At 52.8% G+C, this 17582-nt stretch overlaps 3 protein-coding genes across 4 annotated transcripts; all 3 read left to right on the forward strand.

Moving 5' to 3' along the window:
• The first annotated feature begins 3672 nt into the window (after window positions 1–3672).
• On the forward strand, window positions 3673–6264 carry RPP25 (ribonuclease P and MRP subunit p25). The gene has a single exon (XM_058847101.1). The coding sequence runs from the start codon at window positions 5083–5085 to the stop codon at window positions 5704–5706; it is 624 nt and encodes a 207-aa protein (XP_058703084.1). The 5' UTR covers window positions 3673–5082; the 3' UTR covers window positions 5707–6264.
• A 1790-nt stretch (window positions 6265–8054) lies between these two features.
• On the forward strand, window positions 8055–13002 carry LOC131583220 (cytochrome c oxidase subunit 5A, mitochondrial). Its single transcript, XM_058847102.1, has 5 exons — window positions 8055–8311; window positions 11086–11202; window positions 11775–11896; window positions 12240–12362; window positions 12846–13002. Exons 1-4 carry the CDS (start codon window positions 8227–8229, stop codon window positions 12351–12353), a joined length of 438 nt encoding a protein of 145 aa, XP_058703085.1. The 5' UTR covers window positions 8055–8226; the 3' UTR covers window positions 12354–12362; window positions 12846–13002.
• Window positions 13003–13675: 673 nt separating this feature from the next.
• Window positions 13676–17084, forward strand: FAM219B (family with sequence similarity 219 member B). 2 transcript variants are annotated; one of them, XM_058846529.1, is made up of 6 exons: window positions 13676–13784; window positions 15269–15371; window positions 15637–15721; window positions 16003–16080; window positions 16332–16380; window positions 16533–17084. In XM_058846529.1, the coding sequence occupies exons 1-6, from the start codon at window positions 13701–13703 to the stop codon at window positions 16689–16691; spliced, it is 558 nt and encodes a 185-aa protein (XP_058702512.1). In that variant the 5' UTR covers window positions 13676–13700; the 3' UTR covers window positions 16692–17084. The 2 variants fall into 2 exon arrangements, with proteins under 2 accessions (XP_058702512.1, XP_058702514.1); XM_058846531.1 differs by having other exon boundaries at window positions 16511–16675.
• Window positions 17085–17582: the final 498 nt, after the last annotated feature.

Below are 17582 nucleotides of genomic sequence, written 5' to 3' on the forward strand. Positions count from 1 at the left end.
AGGTTTGGGGTACTCCATGTCCACGCCCTGATGTGTTTCATTCTGGAAGCAGTGATTAATTAATGGCTTGCATGAAGGGCAGAGGAACTGTAGATTGTTTTTGCCAGCAATGCCAGGGTTGGGATTTAGAGGGCAGGGGAAGGGATTGGACTGATTCACAGACAGGACAGGGTTCAAAAGCTCCTAAAAGGAATATAAATCCCAAATCAGCCTGAGAGCTGCATAGGCTGTGTGCCTTGTTCTCTGTGTCATCACACAGAGTTCTGTGCACACCACTTGGACCTCCTGCCTTGGTGTTTGTGAGAATATCAGGGAAGTGTTGTGAAAATGGCTTTATTTGACAACTAAGTCATCCTCCTTTCCCAGGCTCCAGCCTTGAGGGTCATGGTAGGGCAGCAAGAACAACATCCCACCACAGGAAGATGAGAACAGCTGGGCAAGGAAGCAGCAAAATCTCTTTACACCAGTGAGCCCTGGTGGCCAAACCCCTTCAGCGGGGGAACAGCGTTGCTGTGGGGATGCAAGGAAGGAACCCTGGCAGAAACATGGAAAATGCCTGCTTCACAGATGGTAAAATAGAGGGAAGCAGGAAAACCAGTGTGCCACAGATGACCCCATGGCAGGTGGCCCAGCTGTCCACTCTGACCCCTTTCTGGGTCTTGGACTCTGAGCTGTTCCCCACAGAGAGCAGGGAGCCCTGCACATCCAGCTCCATGCCCTGCCCAGCAGCAGGCAAGGAAAGGGAGGAGGTGATGGGGTCATGGATTCCCACTCCTGCCTGGGGAAGCTCAGCGCCTTGGAGAGCTGCTCTGGCTCTGCCTGTGGGCACTGAGCACACTGGAGATTTAGGGCTGATTTCTTGTCCCTTATTTCTCATCTCTCCAGCTTTCTCTGACCTAAATTTCCTCCCCACCTGCATCTCTGCTGCCCCAGCACCTTCCCATCCCACTGAGGCTTTGGGAGTGGTCACCTACAGAGCTGATCCTTGCCTTCAGCAGTACCACATTCCTGTCTGCCTGCAGGTTTTACAGTCAGGGATATTCAGAAATCAAATGGATGTGATGGATATGTGCTCCCGTCCTTCACAGGGAATGCCTACAGAGCCAAGGGATAACAGGGGGAAGAGCCTCCCTGCCCATCCCACACTTCCTGAGCAGGGCAGGCTGGAGAGGATGGGCAGGTCCAAAGAAAAGGCCGGATCAACCAGCAAATTCCCAGCCGGCAAACAGGTTCAAAAACAAGGAAATAAATCCACAGGTTCAGTTTAGGATCAGTCTGGAGGCTGGAGTCCAGACCAGCTGCAGCTGACCCAGAGACCAGTCCTGACACAGCTGAGACTAGGACTGAGACCCCTGGGTTGAGCTTAAAAAGAGTTCCTGGGACACAGGCAGGGGGTGGGTTGGGGTCCCAGGTGGGGTTCATGAGGAACATTCCCATTTATTAATATCCTCAAGGTCCTTAAAACATCCCTCTGCTTATCATGCTGGAGCTCTGCAAAGGGATTTGTCTTATGAAAGGGATTTTTCCCTTTTCTTTCACTGTCGGGCTATTCAAAATGAGGATTATCTTGAGCTCTGTAATTTTCTGCTTACGATAGGAATAAGAACTCAGCAGAGAGCTGGTGCAACCCTAGGATGCTCTGAGGGTTCCTCTGGCATCTTGACACAGCCCCTGCACCCTGGCCTACATTGTCAGGGAGCTGCTCCTGGGAAGCAGCAGCTCCAGAACCCTGGTTGGGATGGGGGCAGGGGATCCCTGTAGCTGTGGCATCCTGGGGGTCCCTCTGCACGCCTTTTGCCAGGGTTACAATCAGCCCTGGCATCAGCCCGCTGCCGAGTGCAACGTGATGAGAGGCTGAGACCTGAGCCGGGCCGATGTGACGCAGAGATGGGCAACAGCACCGAGACCTTCCTTGTATCGGATGCTCCCACTTTCCGTCCTGCTCCTGAGCAGGGCCACCTTGGATGAAAGAAAATATGGAGAGGGCAGGTGGAGGACAGGGGCTCGGGTTACTACTCCTCTCCAGCTGCCCTCATCTCTGTTAAGACTATGTTTCTGGGGGTTCTTCCCCACTTTTCCAAGTTTGGCTGCATTCTGTGCTGTGTCCAGCAGCCCTCTCCATTCTTGCCACCCCCAGCTCTCCTCTGGGCTGCTCTTCCAAATAGCTCTTACAAGCTCACACCTCCTGTGGGGTTGGGACCAGGCAAGAGGATCCCACAGGTATTTGGAACTCCTCCGGCATGGGACAGTGGAATGCTCAGAGAGAAACTGTAATGGGAAAAGGGAAGAAGAAACCACTCCCTGGGTCCCACTTTGGTAACCAGAGTGGCTGCTCAGGAAGGACAGACAGACAATACTCAGTGTGTAATTCCTTTACTTTTATTTTTTCATCACTCCTGCCTTTCCCATTTGCTTCTCCATTTTGAAGGAGTCCCCATCCTCTTTTCCAGCTTTTGTTTCCCTGATCCCCCACGGCTGGAACTGTCTGTGCCTTTGTCCCCCCATCCCTGCTTTTCCTCTTCCACCCCGCTGAGCTCATTTCAGCTATTCCATGGCTTGGAGTAACCCATCCACTCTGTTGTCCTCCAACAAATAAGCTGACAGGCTAATGAATAGCTTCAGATGGTAATTAGCAACGGAGTTGCTAATAATGAAGTTCATTTACATTTTAAGCGCTGCAGAGGGAAAATAAGCCCCTGTCATTAATGCCCCCCCTGCTCCCAGCACAGCCTTGGCCTTGAGGCGAATGCACCCTCTGGAAGCCTTTCTGTGATTGCACCTCTCCCGCCTCCATTTCGGAGGCTGTGATAAGCAGAGTTCATTGAGTAGCAATGAGAGATGGGGTGGGGGAAGAAGCTGCTGCTGCTTCCATCATCCGATGGTGGAGAAGCGCCAGGACGCCATGGAAAATGGGCTGCAGGAGGCAGGAGCTGGTTCTGGGCCAGGAAAGAGGGGCTGGATGGTTCAGCCAGCACCAGGGCTTGCCCAGAGCCCTGGAGCTGTCAGCCTTCTGTGTCCATGTAACTCTCCCAGGCTACCTGGATAATGACCCTGAGGGATTTCACAGTCACTAAAATCCTTTCTGATTATTTTGCCAGGGGTTTAGGGCATTTTGAAGGCAGGAATTTCTCTGAGGGGCTTAATCCATCCCTGCCTACCCCAGGAAGGAGCCAAGTGCCTTCTGCAAGGTTTCCACAAAGTGCTGTGAAATGGAAAGATGGAGAAATGTCATTGTTTTGTGTCATAGCAGTGAGGAATCCATGGTGGGAGCACAGGGAATAGGTTTGCTCACTACTGCAGAGCACCAGAAGGGACTTGGGAATGCTGAAAGCCTGAATCTGGTGCTGGGGATGAGCCTGGGTGCGTTGCTTTCCCTGCCTTAGTTTCCCTCTCTGTGCCCAAGGAGTCTCAGGGAGGGTTAGATGGATTGGGAAACAACGCTCTGCATCTCCAGGGGCTTTCCAGCACAGTGCTTGTGGATGGAGGATCCCATCCCATCCCACTGCCCACAGACACACCCAGACCCCAGTCCAGTGATTGGATCAGGGGGTGTCCCGTATCCACCCCCATTTAGGCAGTGCTCCCCACAGAAAGCTGCTTTGGGGACCACAGGGATGTAGGATTCTCCCCGGATAGGAGACGACAGCCACATCCTGCCTTCACCACCACGGACATGGGATCGATTTGTTTGTTTGTTCGTTTGTTTGTTCATTTTTTTTTTTTTTTCAAGCCCTGCTCGGAGTGAAACCAATCCAGGTGCCTCCAGAGGCCGATAAGATTTGACTGCAAGTCAATACTCTCATGTCTTTCCACTGTGCAATGATCCCCCGGCCAGCGGGGCGGGAGGGGACAGGCCGGTGACAGGGGCGGGCAGAGGGCCAGCCTGGGGCAGGAACGTCGCCTCCGCTCCGGGAAGGGATTGGGGGCAGGAAGGGGACATCTCCTGGCCTGCAACAGGGATTTTCTGGGATTTGTTGCCAGTACATGTAACGATGAGCCCACAGTGGGCAGCTCCACGTTGGGAAAGTGGAGATGAATGAGGGACAGGGACTGGAAGAGCAGCGGGGAGAGGGAGGCATAGGGAAGGAGGAGGAGCGGGGAAGAGAGAGAGAAATTGCCCGTGAAAACCACCTCTGCCACGGCATCTGCTCCTCGGAGCTTTGGGAATTGAGAGGTTTTCCTGCCGGCAGAGCCGAGGCTGAGGATGCGGGGTGTTGGGGGGAGCAGAGCCCTGGCACACTCAGTGCATGCTTGCCTGCGATGCCATCTGCCAGGCTTTCTCCTGGCTGCGGCTTCCACTGGTTTCTCTCATGGCTAATAAGGGTTGAGCTCAGACTCCAAAGTACTTCCCGAAGTACCTGCTGCATCTTTGTGCCATCCTTGGACATAGCGTGGCTGGGATTCTGCATCCCTCTGGGAATGCTGCAGGGCAGGCAGGCAGGGTGACATTTGCAGTTAGCAGTGGGTGTCTTTGAGAGGAGCGAGCGCCGAGAGAAGGGACCAGGTTCTCTTTAAGGGGGCAGGACTTTGGGAACATTATGAAGGCAAGAGTGAGCTTCTCTCTCTGCCTTCCACCCTCCCCTCCTTCCCTTCTCTGTTCCGGGACAGAGACCTGGGTTCCCTGCCCTCCCCTTTGCCTGGCAGGGATGAAGGAAGGCGCTGGGTGCTGGGATGGGCGGCTGAGCAGGGGAGGAGGAGGAGGGGAGGAAGGGGAGGGAGAGGGGGAGGATCTGCTAATTACACAGAACAGCTCTGGGGGCTGCTGAAGTCCAGAATGAAGCAAAGAGCAGCAGAAGCGAGTGCTGCAGTGGGAGCGGAGGAGCCCAAGCATCACCGAGAGCTGGAGCTGCCTGTTATCCCTGCTGGGAGCAACTGGGAGCACCCAGGGGATCCTGCAGCCCTGTCTCCCACAGGAGACAGCCTCTGGCACTGCCACCAAGCCCACTGCCAGCCCCCGGAGAGCCAAGGGGAAGGGGCTGGTGGTTGCAGGACACAGGGTTGGGCTGGAGGGCAGCAAAGTCAGCCCTGCTATGGTCACTGGGGACTAGGAGCCTGTGTGGATCCACCGGGAAGAGGTGAAGGATGGCTGCCGAAGGAGGGAGAGCCAAGCCCGCTGTCCAGTCCAGAATGGAGAACTTCCGAAAGGTGAGGACCTCGGAGGAGGAGATGCCATTGCCCTTCCCAGACCTGCCCCCGGACGTGGTGGAGATGAAAGTGAAGGAGGGCAGCAAGATCAGGAACCTGATGAACTTTGCCATGGCCCAGATGGAGCTGAAGGGCAGGCGGCAGATCGTGTTCAGCGGCTGCGGCAGGGCGGTCACCAAGACCATCACCTGCGTGGAGATCATGAAGCGCAAGCTGGGAGGGCTCCACCAGGTCACCAAGGTACGCTACAAAACCGTGCTGGAGGTCTGGGAGAATCAGGACCCGCTGCCCAACGGCCCCGCACAAAACCTGACTGTCCACAAGAATGTCCCCTCCATCTGCATCCTGCTCTCCCGGGACCCCCTGGATCCCAACCAGACGGGATACCAGCCCCCAGAACCCCGGCATGAGGCGGGAGAAAACACATCGGGATCCTCCACCAAGGGGCTGAAGCGGCCACTGCCGCCTCCCTGCGAGGAGCTGCTGCCCAAGAAGCTGCAGGTACAGGTGTCTGACAGCCCCAGGGGCTTGGGGACCACCACTGGCCAGCTGGACCACTGACCCCAATGCCTCCCACCCCACCAGCCAGGTATTGAGGCAGGAATATTCACTCATTCCGGGCTCACTGCTGGGCTGCAGGCTCCCCCTGACCTGTCCCCACTTGCTGCTCCTTGACCCCTGTGGATGGGGGTCTCCAGATCTGGCGTGAGGGTTAAACATTTAAACCCACCATCTCCTGGTTATGGATTGAAGCAGGTGAGGATGTGGGGGGGGGGAGCTGGTGACCTCTAATTCAGCCACGCAGGGACACCGTGACCACCAGCCACATCCTGCAGCGACTCCCACGGAGCCAGAGCAGCCGAGGGGTGCCCAGACCACCACCATCACTCCCCACTGCAACGCCTCATCCATCAGGAGAGATGGGTTTGCCCCAAGCTTGTTGGAATAAAACCTTCATTATCAAACCCGCTGCTGAGGAGCTGTCAGAGTTATTAATGCCGGGCTCAGCATCCTGTGGGGCTGTGATTCATCCGAGAAAAACCACCCAAACAAGCACGGGGGTTGCCTCCCTCCCTGCACCCACAGAGCCAAGCACTGCACTGTGCTGCCTGCCTGTGGGACAGCACAAGGAAATAAAACAATCCACACTGGATACTCTGGTCAGGAGTCGGGGGAAACCATGGTGCGGGGAGCTGGGGGCAATGGAAGCGTTGGGCAGGGGGTTATCGTGACTGGATGCAGTGCCCAGCACAGGATAAGGAGGTTTTGGAGTCGTGCCTTGGCTGCAGAGTGCTTCGGAGCAAAATCCCTGCTGCTTCCAGGGGGTAAAGAGAAATTAATGGAAAATGAAAGCTCTTTAGAAATAGTTGAGATATGTCTATGGGAAAATGGGGGTGTCATCTTGGCTGCTGGCTATGGATCAGTGCAGTGAACGCTGCTGCCAACTCAGGACAAGGGGATCCCAGCCAAACTCTGTCCCTTGGAAGAACAGGACTGGGGTCTCCTGTGCCAGCACAGCAGCAGCTGGCAAAGCCCAGTTCCAGTGGAGACAGGAGATTTGGGGGATGGGTTATGGGATGCCAAGCCCTGATCCACCTGGTTCCCTCTGCCCAGCACCCAGGGGCACTGCGGGATGAATTAATCAGTATTAAGGAGCAAACCCTTCCCAAAATCCACATGTGAGGGATTCTCTGGCTGCAGCTGTCTTATCTGCCTGCCTCACTCCCGCTCTACAGGGACGTTCAGCATTCCCTCTTTGTCAAGGGCTTGCTTGGCTGGGAGCGGGAATGAAAGGAGAGGAGGAGGAAGAAGCAGGGTCTGTTTTGTGAGGCAGTGACCTTGTTATCTCCCTCAGCAGGCAGCTGCTCCTCGGGCCAGAGGCTCCTGCTTATCTGCTCTGCTGCAGATTGATTCCCTTTACTTGAACATTAATTTCCAACTGGCTTTTTATGTTAATGATTTTTTTTTGTTTGTTTGTGGGTTTTGGGCTGGGAAAGGTTTGGACTCTGTCCCATCCAGCTCTTCCCAGTTTCTTTCTCCAGTGCAGACCCCATTCAGAATCAACCCTCCATGCCACACGGGAGCACTGGGTACAGGCACCTACCCCAAATGCATTAAAAATCACTAATAAAATGAATTAATAAACATGTAATTAATAAATCGCTCCATAAACACTCTGATCAGAGCCTGAGGACTGTGGGAGCCACACAGTTGAACACTAACAGCCCTTCACCTCCATTTCTGCCACCTCACATTTCTCTGAGCAAGGAAAAAAAAGAATAAAAATCACTTCTTTCTCCTTATCTTGTTAATTTGCAAGATCTTCTTAATTTGTTTCATAGGCAGGTAGTTTCTAATCACGGAGGCAGCACTGGGGATTTTACCGTGCTTGCTTCGCTGGCTGTGGACTGAAGGCTTCCTGCATGAGAAAATAATAAAACAGGATGATGATACCAGGGGACATGGCGAGTGGCATAATCACCATGTTTTTGTGCGGCACTGCTGAGGCACAGCCTTAGGGGCGAGTTTTGGGGGGATTTCGTGCCCAGGTCGGTGCGATGGTGGCTGAGGGCAGCAGCTCACGGTGTGGGGACAGGGACACATTCAGAGAACTGGGGAAGCGGCAGCTGAGCCGCTCTGAGCCCATTCCCCTCACACGGACCGAGTGTCCATTGACAGAGACAGGGAGGCTGCACTGGGGCTGCGCGGGCTCGACTAAATGGGGGCAGCAGCAGCCCGATCCCCTCCAAGCCGACCCGACCCTCTCCAAGCCGACCCAAACACTCCAGAGGAGCTGCTCAGTGAGGCGACGAACCCCCACAGGCGCTCCCCTCACCTACAAAATGGCGGCCGGCCCCGCCCCAAGATGGCGGCGGCCCCGCCCCGCCGCGCCCCCAGCCCGTCCCCGCGGCCTCCCGCCCCGCCGCGCTCCCGGTCCGTCGCCGCCGCGCTGCCGTCCCCGCCTCCGCGCCCCCCTCCCCGGCCCTCACCTCCGTCCCTCCCTCCCTCTCGGTGCGGTGTAGGAGCCAGCGGCGTGCCCCCGGTGCCCGGTGCTGTCTCCCTCCTTCACAGCCCGCCGCCATGCTGGCCGCCAGCGCCTCTCTCCTCCGCCGCTGTGCCGTCTCCGGCCTCCGCGCTGCCGTCCGCCGGCCCGCCGGCCCAGCAGGTGAGCGGCCGCACTCGTTTCCGTCCCTCCCGCCGCGATGCCGCCACGGTTCGCGCCCGAGCTCCCGGCCCGGCGGGGCGTGAGGCGGCGGGGCCCGGCGTGTCCTTGCGGTGACCCCGCGGCCTAGCGCGGGCCGCCCCCGCCGCTCCGGCCGCCGCCCCCGGGACCCCGCACGGGCACTGCCTCAGGGGAAACCGGGCACCTCCGGGGGGCGGCGGCGCTTTCCCTGCGCCCCCCGCCAAGGTGACATTGATGGAGGCTGGGGGTGACCTCCGCAGCACCAGGGCGCCGGTACTCCCGGCTCCGCTCCAGCTCTGCGCCAGCCCTCACCCTCCTAATTAACACCCCAATTAATTTTATTTATAATATTAACACTTTATTAACGCCCCAGTTAATAGGGGGAGGAGGAGGAGCAGCCCCAGGCAGCGTGGTGTGATGATGGCCATGGTGGCAGGGCTGGAAGACAGAGACTGCAGAGAATAAATACACTGCCTGTGCATCGTAATTAATACCTAATTAACTTCTGCATCGCAATTAATACCTAGTTAACAGACACTAATAATGCTGGGAGCCTTGTGTGTGCCTCTGCTGCGGCACGTGTGAGTTAAACAGCTGCCTTAGGGAGCCTGTCGCTGTGTCTTTTTAAATAATAAGCACAGGATTACTTAGATGCTGCTCATCACCTTTGGTCTTTTGTTGTTTTAAATCCACTGAAAGTCTTTGCTCGCTGTTCCTTTGAGCTGCTGAACCCGGCTGCTCCTGGGCCTTGTTTCCAGTAGGCTCTGTGTTCTTCTTTTCCATGGTCTTGGAACTCCGAACTCTCCAAACTCCACACTTAACCCTACTGTGACCCCTTCCTGGGAGGCCTCTGTTGCTGCAAAACCTTCCCTGCTTAATTCCTGGGCTCCTTGTTCTCAGATTTTCAGTAAATTAATGTTTTTCTTCATGTGTGTTTTCCTTCTGTGCTTGTTACCAGAGAAAACTGACCAATTCCAGCCCTCACGGAGAAGCTTTAACATGTTTCTGTGTCATATTAGGTGATTTTAGGCTTCTTAATGCCTGTTGAGTTTACTTTAGAGTGAAGGTACTTGCCCTTTGTTTCTTCCTTGAGTTGGGAATCTCTGCCTGGATAGGTTGGTGTGGCTTGGCTGTCACACACACACGTCATGTGTGTGACAGTGACCTTGATGGACCCCGCTGAAACTCAGGGCAGAGGGACGCTCAGAGTCCATTAACCAGATACAAACATTCATGTGAAAAAGAAACGTGGCAGCAATTGAGAAACACACCCTGGAAATCTTAATTCTTATGGTCTGTATTTGCCTCCTGGATCAAGGGAATGGTTTTGTTGAAGAAAAACTTTAGATTTTGACTTAAAGATGGCATTTGAACTCTTCAATTTAGGCTTTACTCCAGCTGAGATTTGCTGTTTCTCCATAGGATATTGGGATTTTTTTCTTAGAAAAAATAAGGATTCTCCTTCAACCAGGTGAAAACTGAGGCGTTTTCAGCAGTGTCCAAGGAGCATTTATAGAGCCCTGTTTTTGCTCTGAGTTCAGCTGTGCAGGTGATTTGTTGCAGGAAGCAGGGTCAAAGGTCTGCTTTGGAAGGGAAAGGAGGGGGAATTTCCCTACAGAAGCCAAAAGAGCATTTTAATTCTGTCTAGGCCTGTTGTTTGCTTTTCCATAGCTAAAATAAATAAAGCTATTTTCATGCTTCCATTGCCTAAACCAGTACTGCAGCTGAAATGTTGGACTGGGTTAAATTTTGTTAAAAAAGCAAATTGCCTGCTAATTGGGCTGTCATTAATGAGAGCAAAGAGAAGTGTATCAGCAAAAATACAGCCCAGTTCTGTGTAGTTTTTTTTTGGTGTTTTTTTTGTTTTGTTTTGGTTTTTTGTTTTAAATAAAACCCTAAAGGGTTTATTTGGTCACTGTGAGTGGTTCATGCTGGGTTAAGAAAGAAAAAGTCAGGAGCTAAATTTGACTTCTGTGAAGCAGAGCTTTGAGCTCCAAGGTCGTATCTGGTGTGTGACCTCTCTGCAAATATTAGTGGAGTGAGATTAGCAGTGGGGAAAGGAAGCACCAGGCTTGTGGTCCTTTAGTTTGATTCCCCTGGGAAATAGTTCCAGCCTTTGTGGGGTAAAAAAGACAACTTCATACAAAAACCCAGCAATTTGTGATAGTGGTAAGTGAAGAAATGAATTGATGATCATATCAGACTAGTTTGTGCATTAGCATACAATCTGCTTTTGTGATTAATTATCAAATATTAATGCAATTGCAACCTTGAGATCCAGGAGTTTTCTCTTGGACAGACACAGTGATTTTTTTTTCCTTCCTCCTGCCCTTCTGCTGGAAGGAATATCTCATCCCTTTGCTTTTGAGAGCCTCTGTAGGAATTGCATTTTGTTGGTGAAGGATGTGAATGTTAAAGCTTCTCAGTCTCACTTGGCTGTGGGAAGAGGGAGAATTCCTGTATTTTACAGAAAAAAAGAAATGCCAGAAAACCTCTTAAGGACTGGTATCCAGAGGTGGTTTTGTGTGTCTGATCAATGCTCTGGGAACTTTGGAAGTCTGATAGGGAACAAAGTAGACACTTTGCCACAACATAAACCATGATATTTAATTAGTTACCCAAGGCTCATCCAGGACTGATCCGGAGTGACTGTAACAGGGGAAATCTGTATTTTACAGCTTCTGGTCTCTTGGTCAGGACTAAAGTAGTGTTATCTTCCTTTTGCTCCTAGTTTGTTCCTTTTTTTCTTAATTCAGCTGTGCTTCCTGCCCGCTGCTACTCTCATGGGTCACAAGAGTCAGATGAAGAATTTGATGCTCGCTGGGTGACATATTTCAACAAGCCAGATATCGATGCCTGGGAGCTCAGGAAAGGTACGTTGAAGAACAGGGATGCATAATCTGGAGTTAATAGAAGTTCTGTGACCAGAAATAACTTTTGTTGGTGTTTTGTGCACACACGTCATCCACTCCATCCCTGGAAATGTCCAAGGCCAGGCTGGACAGGGCTTGGAGTAACCTGGTCTAGTGGAAGGTGTCCCTGCCCATAACATCTTTGAGGTCCCTTCCAACCCAAATCATTCTGTGATTCCATGATCTTAACACCTGGATGGGAGGGAGAGTAACATTTGCTCCAAGGAAAGTGTGTTTGAGCTCTAATATGCTCATTTTTCTTTGGATTTTTGCTAATGGCTTGGCCATGAACTCCCTACAGACTTTTTGTCTGGCTATCTCCAGTTTGCTGTGGAGTTGCCAAGTTTTATTAAACTTCCCCAGCCAGGCCTTAAATATGTGATTGCATAAGGAGATAATTACAGCCAGAGGGATAATTGCAGCAGCACCTGGGGTTTTCTGTGGGAGAGGAAGGGAGTACACAGCAAGGGGTTCCTTTGGAGAGTGTGACAAGCTGGTTCCAAGTTCCCCTTGGTGTTTCCTTGTCTCTACAGGCATAAACACACTGGTGGGTTACGACCTGGTCCCGGAGCCCAAAATCATCGATGCGGCTCTGAGGGCCTGCAGACGGTTAAATGACTTTGCCAGCGCTGTCCGCATCCTAGAAGTTGTAAAGGTGGGTGGAAGTGCTCTCTTGCCATTGCTGGAGCCCTGGCTTTTTCCTGCTGCAGAGGGAAACCTCACTTTTCCTGCTGCCAGAATCAATGGCTCCATGATGAGCACAAAGCTTCTTGGGGGACCGAGAGAAGTAACTCAGAGAGCTCTCTTGGAAAACACCTGAAACCAGCTCCTTGAAACCTGAATCCAGCCTCGCCAGGGAGTTAGGAGAAGCCAGGACTTTTACTTCAGCCCTAGAGGCCAGGAGCTCTGCTCTGGCACAAGCAAGAGCTGAGGTGGGAGGCTTTGGAGATGTGTGTGTTGAAGTAACTCCATTCTTTGTTTTTTGGTTTTTTTTTCAGGACAAGGCAGGACCCCACAAGGAAATCTATCCTTACGTTATCCAGGAGCTTAGACCAACTTTGAGTGAACTTGGAATCTCCACTCCAGAGGAACTGGGCCTGGACAAAGCATAAACCTTGTTGGTAAGGTTTGATGTTGCTTCCCAGACTCTTGGCATGGGACTCCTGTACTCCTGGCAAAGACAGCATAGGCAAGACCCTAATGTGCTCTAATCCCAGACTAAAATAAAGCCCTAAATAAAAATCCTTGTGGAAGTGAAGCCTCTTAACTCAGTTTCCTCAGGAGAGGGCCAGTGTCATATTCTTTTTTTAAATATTAAATATAGAATAGAGATACTGTGTGTCAGACTGCTGCAAGTAGTGCTTGATTCTGCATCTTCTAAGTCCTTTTCCTCCTCCTTGCCCTGGGATACAATGTCTTGATGCCAGGGGTCCTGAATCAGCTGTGCTGGGAATGCAGTACCTGCATTTTTGAGCTGAGGGTGGTTAAACAAGGTAAAAGGGATGGAAATAACTCATTTGGGACCTCATGGAAACTTTGTGGAAATTCTAGGCTACTTCTTTAATGGCTTTTTTTTTTTTTTTCCTTGTTCTTTTCTCTTCCAGGTGCACTAGTAAAGCGTTTTACTGATGCTACCTGACTGTACACGGTCACCTGGAAAGACAAAGTTCAAATCTTACCTGAAATAACTTCTTCCTTTATTGAGTCACAATGGAAGTGCTGTGAAGTCCGGCCTAATAAAGGAAAAACTGGTTTGACTGATGTACCAGCACCTCATGTGGTTATTTCCTGTTGCTTTTGTAGGGAAAAAGGAGGAGCAAACCATAAATGTGCTCTTATGAGCTTCTGAATTGTTAATTAGTCTGCAAAGCCCGTGTCCAGAGCCTTCCCAAACACCTGGCTCTGGGAGGGGAGGAGAAGGAGGTGTTTGGAGAGCATGGTTCCTGTGTGCATAGTTTTGGGGAGGAGGAGAACAAGGCCCAGGAGGAGGCATTTCCCCAGGATGATGTTCAAAGCCTCAGATGAAGCTCCATTGTTTGCAAGGGTCATGTCCTCACAGGGAAGGGAATAATGTGTTCTGGGATAGACATTGTCCCTGTTTTCCATTCAGCTTTGGCCCAGGCAAGGCTTTGGGAAAGAAAAAAAAAACCACAAAAGTGGGTGGAAGGAGAAGGGAAATATCTTAATTCCGTTGTTATTTTCCTCCTAGAAGAGGGGAATTTATGGGAAAACAAGAATTTGTTTCTGCACAGTGTACTCAGGGCAAGAGCCGTGCGAGGCAGGATCTCTTGCTGCCCGGCCCCGTCCCCGCTGCCCGCTCCCGCCGCCCCGTCCCGCTGCCCGGTCCCGCCCCGCATGCGCGGAAGGGGACGCGCCTTTTCCTCGCCTCCCATTGGCTGAGCCCCCCGCGCCCCGCGCTGCCATTGGCGGGCGGGCGATGGGCGGGGCCAGGGGCGGCCATGGCGACGGGCAGCGGCGGAGCCGGGGCAGGTCCCGGTCCCGGTCCCGCCGCCAGCGGAGCCGGCGGCTGGCGGGGCCCGGGGGTACGTGCGGTGTACGGGAGGGATGGGGGTGCGGGGCTGGGCGGCGAGCGTGAGGCCGTGTGGGGTATGTGCATCGTGGGTATGGGGCTGGATGGCATCGCTGCATGGGGGCTGTGGGGCTGAGGTACGGCATGGGCACTGTGGAGTGTGGGCATGGGGCATCTCTAGGGCAGAGTGGGGTGTGGGGCTGGGGTACATCCATGGGGCAGTGTGGGGTGTGTGCACAGGGGTTATGGGGCTGGGGTACATCCATAGGGCAGTGTGGGGTGTGTGCACAGGGGTTATGGGGCTGGGGTACATCCATGGGGCAGTGTGGGGTGTGTGCACAGGGGTTATGGGGCTGGGGTACATCCATGGGGCAGTGTGGGGTGTGTGCACAGGGGTTATGGGGCTGGGGTACATCCATGGGGCAGTGTGGGGTGTGTGCACAGGGGTTATGGGGCTGGGGTACATCCATGGGGCAGTGTGGGGTGTGTGCACAGGGGTTATGGGGCTGGGAGTGTCTGTAGGGCTGTGTGGGGTGTGTGCAGGGGGGTTATGGGGCTGGGGTACATCCATGGGGCAGTGTGGGGTGTGTGCACAGGGGTTATGGGGCTGGGAGTGTCTGTAGGGCTGTGTGGGGTGTGTGCAGGGGGGTTATGGGGCTGGGATACATCCATGGGGCAGCATGGGGTATGTGTGTGGGGCAATATGTCCCAGTACTGTACGCAGTATATAAATACAAATAAATAAATGTGTGTATATATATATGTATATATATATATGTACACATACCCCCGGGTGTATCAGCACAGCATCAGCTGGCTAGGAAAGGGTATGGCACATCCACAGGGATCCAGGGGGCCACTGCCTGCCTGGTTATTCTCACGGTAAAGCTCTCCTGCTGATTCCGGTTTAAGACCCTGAGGTTAATCCTGGCTGTGCTCTCCAATCACCATCCCAAGTCCTCTGCCTTGTTCCTTTAATTCCACGTCCCTCCTGTGTCAACTCTCTCTGATTTTCCCTCTATTTTCTTCATTATTTCTTGTGTTTGTGGAGGTTTTTCCTTCCCCTTGCTCCTGGGAGTGTTGGTTCTCCGTGACAATAATTGGATAAAAGGAGAAACTTGAAAGGCTCAAACCCCAAATTTAAAATATACAATCCTTACCTTTCTGTTTGATTTACCTCTTAGTAAATCTCCTCCACCACCTTTTCCCAGGTATTACTGCAGCCAGGTTTGTACAGGAACTGGTGGTGACTGCCTGTGCTTTTAATTAGCATCACCATTCCCAAATAATCTTTTCATCTGCTAACAGATCTGCTTATTCCTTTTCCTCCCTCCCTCCTCCCAGGCTGGCAAGAGGAGCTGTTCCTTCCCAGCCAACCTGGGGACAGATTTCCCTGCTGACCTTGAGCTCCCAGGCATGATCCAGTGCTCCGAGATGACTCTGCCTTGCTTCATCCTCATGGAGAGATGCTGAATACTTCTTCCACTCTTTTTTTAGCTGATTTGGGCTGAAAAGAAGAGGCTGAACAAAGGGACAGATGTAGTGGAGAAAAGGGGTCCATACATCATGAGCAAACCTCCCTCTATTCAGGCCAAGCTGAGTAAGTGATGCTTGGTGGTCTCTGCTGGCACTTTGGGTGTCATTTCCATCTCTCTCCCACAGCTGGAGTTACCAAAAGCCCTTTTTTACCTTTGGTGGGATAAAACCTTTATAAAACCCCATTAAAAACCCATAGGGATGCCTTTGGAAAGCACTGCACTCCAGCCACGCTCACCTGCAACACCCTCCTCACCCATTCCCCAAAATAATAAACGCTTTGGGAGCACTTGGGAATTCTTCTCTCTATCCCTGTGCTTGGCTTTCAGAGAGGCAGCGGGAGCTGGCAAAGACAGCACTGCGAAGGCAGGGGCTGCTGGGGGCACCCACTGCCCCAAAACCAACTCCTAAAAGGTCTGATCTCCTCTTCCTGTTTTCAAAATGTATTTTTCACTTTTCTTGGGGAGACTGGGAAGCTCAGAGGATTAAAAATATAAGAGTTTGGACCTTATTCTGCTGGCTCTGTTTGGCTGGGATCATCCAGAATAATAAAATATACTGCTTTTTTCTTTTTTTGCGGGATGATTTGGTGGTATGGATTTATTTGGGTATCCTGGGTGGAAGGAGTGGGATTCCAGCCCTGGCTCAGCTCCATGGATGTGTTTCTGTGTTGGTCTCACTCTGTTTTCTGGCAGGTCTGTGAAGTTCAACAAGGGCTACACGGCACTCAGCCAGACAGCTGATGAAAACCTGGTCTCCTTTGACTCAGATAGGTGAATATCCCAGGATTTGGGGTAAATATCCTACAATTTTGAGGCTGGGAATGCTCCCAGATGGCTTTTTTGGGGGGTTGATTTTCCTTGTCACTGGTAGAACATCCCTGATGGTACTGGGCACCTCAGAGCAGTGAGACGCTCCTGTTGTCCCAGATTCCCAAGATCCCTTGGGGTTGCACTGCCAGCTCCTTTCCCCCTCCAAATCCCCTTTATCTGCATCCTAAAGACCCCATTCTTTTTCCCCTTAGTGATGGGGAGCCAGGATCCAGGTGTTCCTCAGGATACTCCTCCGCTGAGGCAAGTGTGGGGCTTTGGCTCTGACACTGTGGGGTCCCCACGGGCTCCTTCACTCCCCTGACCCCTCGAGGCTCTGGCTGGGGGCTGGAAGCATCACCCCACAGAGCGTGGATGTGTGTCCATCCTGCAGAGCCCCGCTTTGTCCCCCGCAGCAGGTGACCCAGGACCTGAGCCGGCAGCTGCTGCAGGACGGGTACCACCTCGACGAGGTCCCTGATGATGAAGATCTGGATCTCATCCCCCCAAAACCCGCTGCCTCCTCTTCTTGCCCCTGTTGTTTTGGAGAAAATCTCTCCTGCACGATTCAGTAGCTGCACAAGAACAGGTCAAAATCCAGCACTTTCTTTGTCCCGTGGGATGGGTGGTGGGTGTCCAGGTCTCACGCCAGGACGGTGACACAAGGACTGAACGATGCTGCTCGTGGCAGAGACCAACTGACCCCAAAAGACTTCTCCTTACACTCAGCAATAGCAGGGGGAGGTGGCACAGTGACATTTTGGTGTCCTGGATGGGACCTGGCACTTGGCTGGGGTGGGAAGGGAGGTCAGGCAGAGCCCAGCACCTCCACAGGGATATAAAGGGAAGGATTTGGGAGTTTCTAGGGTTGGAGCTAATGGCTTATTCCCATTCTCCTCAACGCTGCTTTGATACAGGGGAGACACAGCTCAGGCCCCCGTCCCAGCTCCACACAGGGCTTGTATTTGGGGGACTGGAGAGCCCCCCTGCTGCAAACCATAAATGCTGCCTTAAACCATGGTCCTGCTCTATGATGTAGAGGACAATCAGCTTCTTTTACAGAAACCTTATTTAAATATTTCATGTCAAGAGACCTAAACCAATGGGGTGGGGGGCATGGTTGTTTTTGTATTTTACTTGTAAAAGGGAGCACTCAATAAAGCAGATCTCATTACTCACAAGGGGTGCTGGTGCTGTGAGTGGGGCTCCTGTTTTGCCTCATCACATTTTACTCCTTTCCTGTGTCTGAGGAGCAATAGGGGGGGATTCACAGCCAGTGTTGGGGGGATGCTGGAGCTGCTCCCAGCCTCTCTGGCTCCCTCCACCACACTGCCCTTTGCCAGGGACAAAGGGACAAAGTCACCTCTTTATTCACAGCAGTGGAGGGTCTCCCACTCCATCACCCCCCCATGTGCCCCCTTTTACAGCCAGGGAAGGGTGACACTGGCTGCCATCAGCCAGGCTCG

Source organism: Poecile atricapillus, chromosome 11, assembly GCF_030490865.1.
Source record: "Poecile atricapillus isolate bPoeAtr1 chromosome 11, bPoeAtr1.hap1, whole genome shotgun sequence".
NCBI lineage: Eukaryota > Metazoa > Chordata > Aves > Passeriformes > Paridae > Poecile > Poecile atricapillus.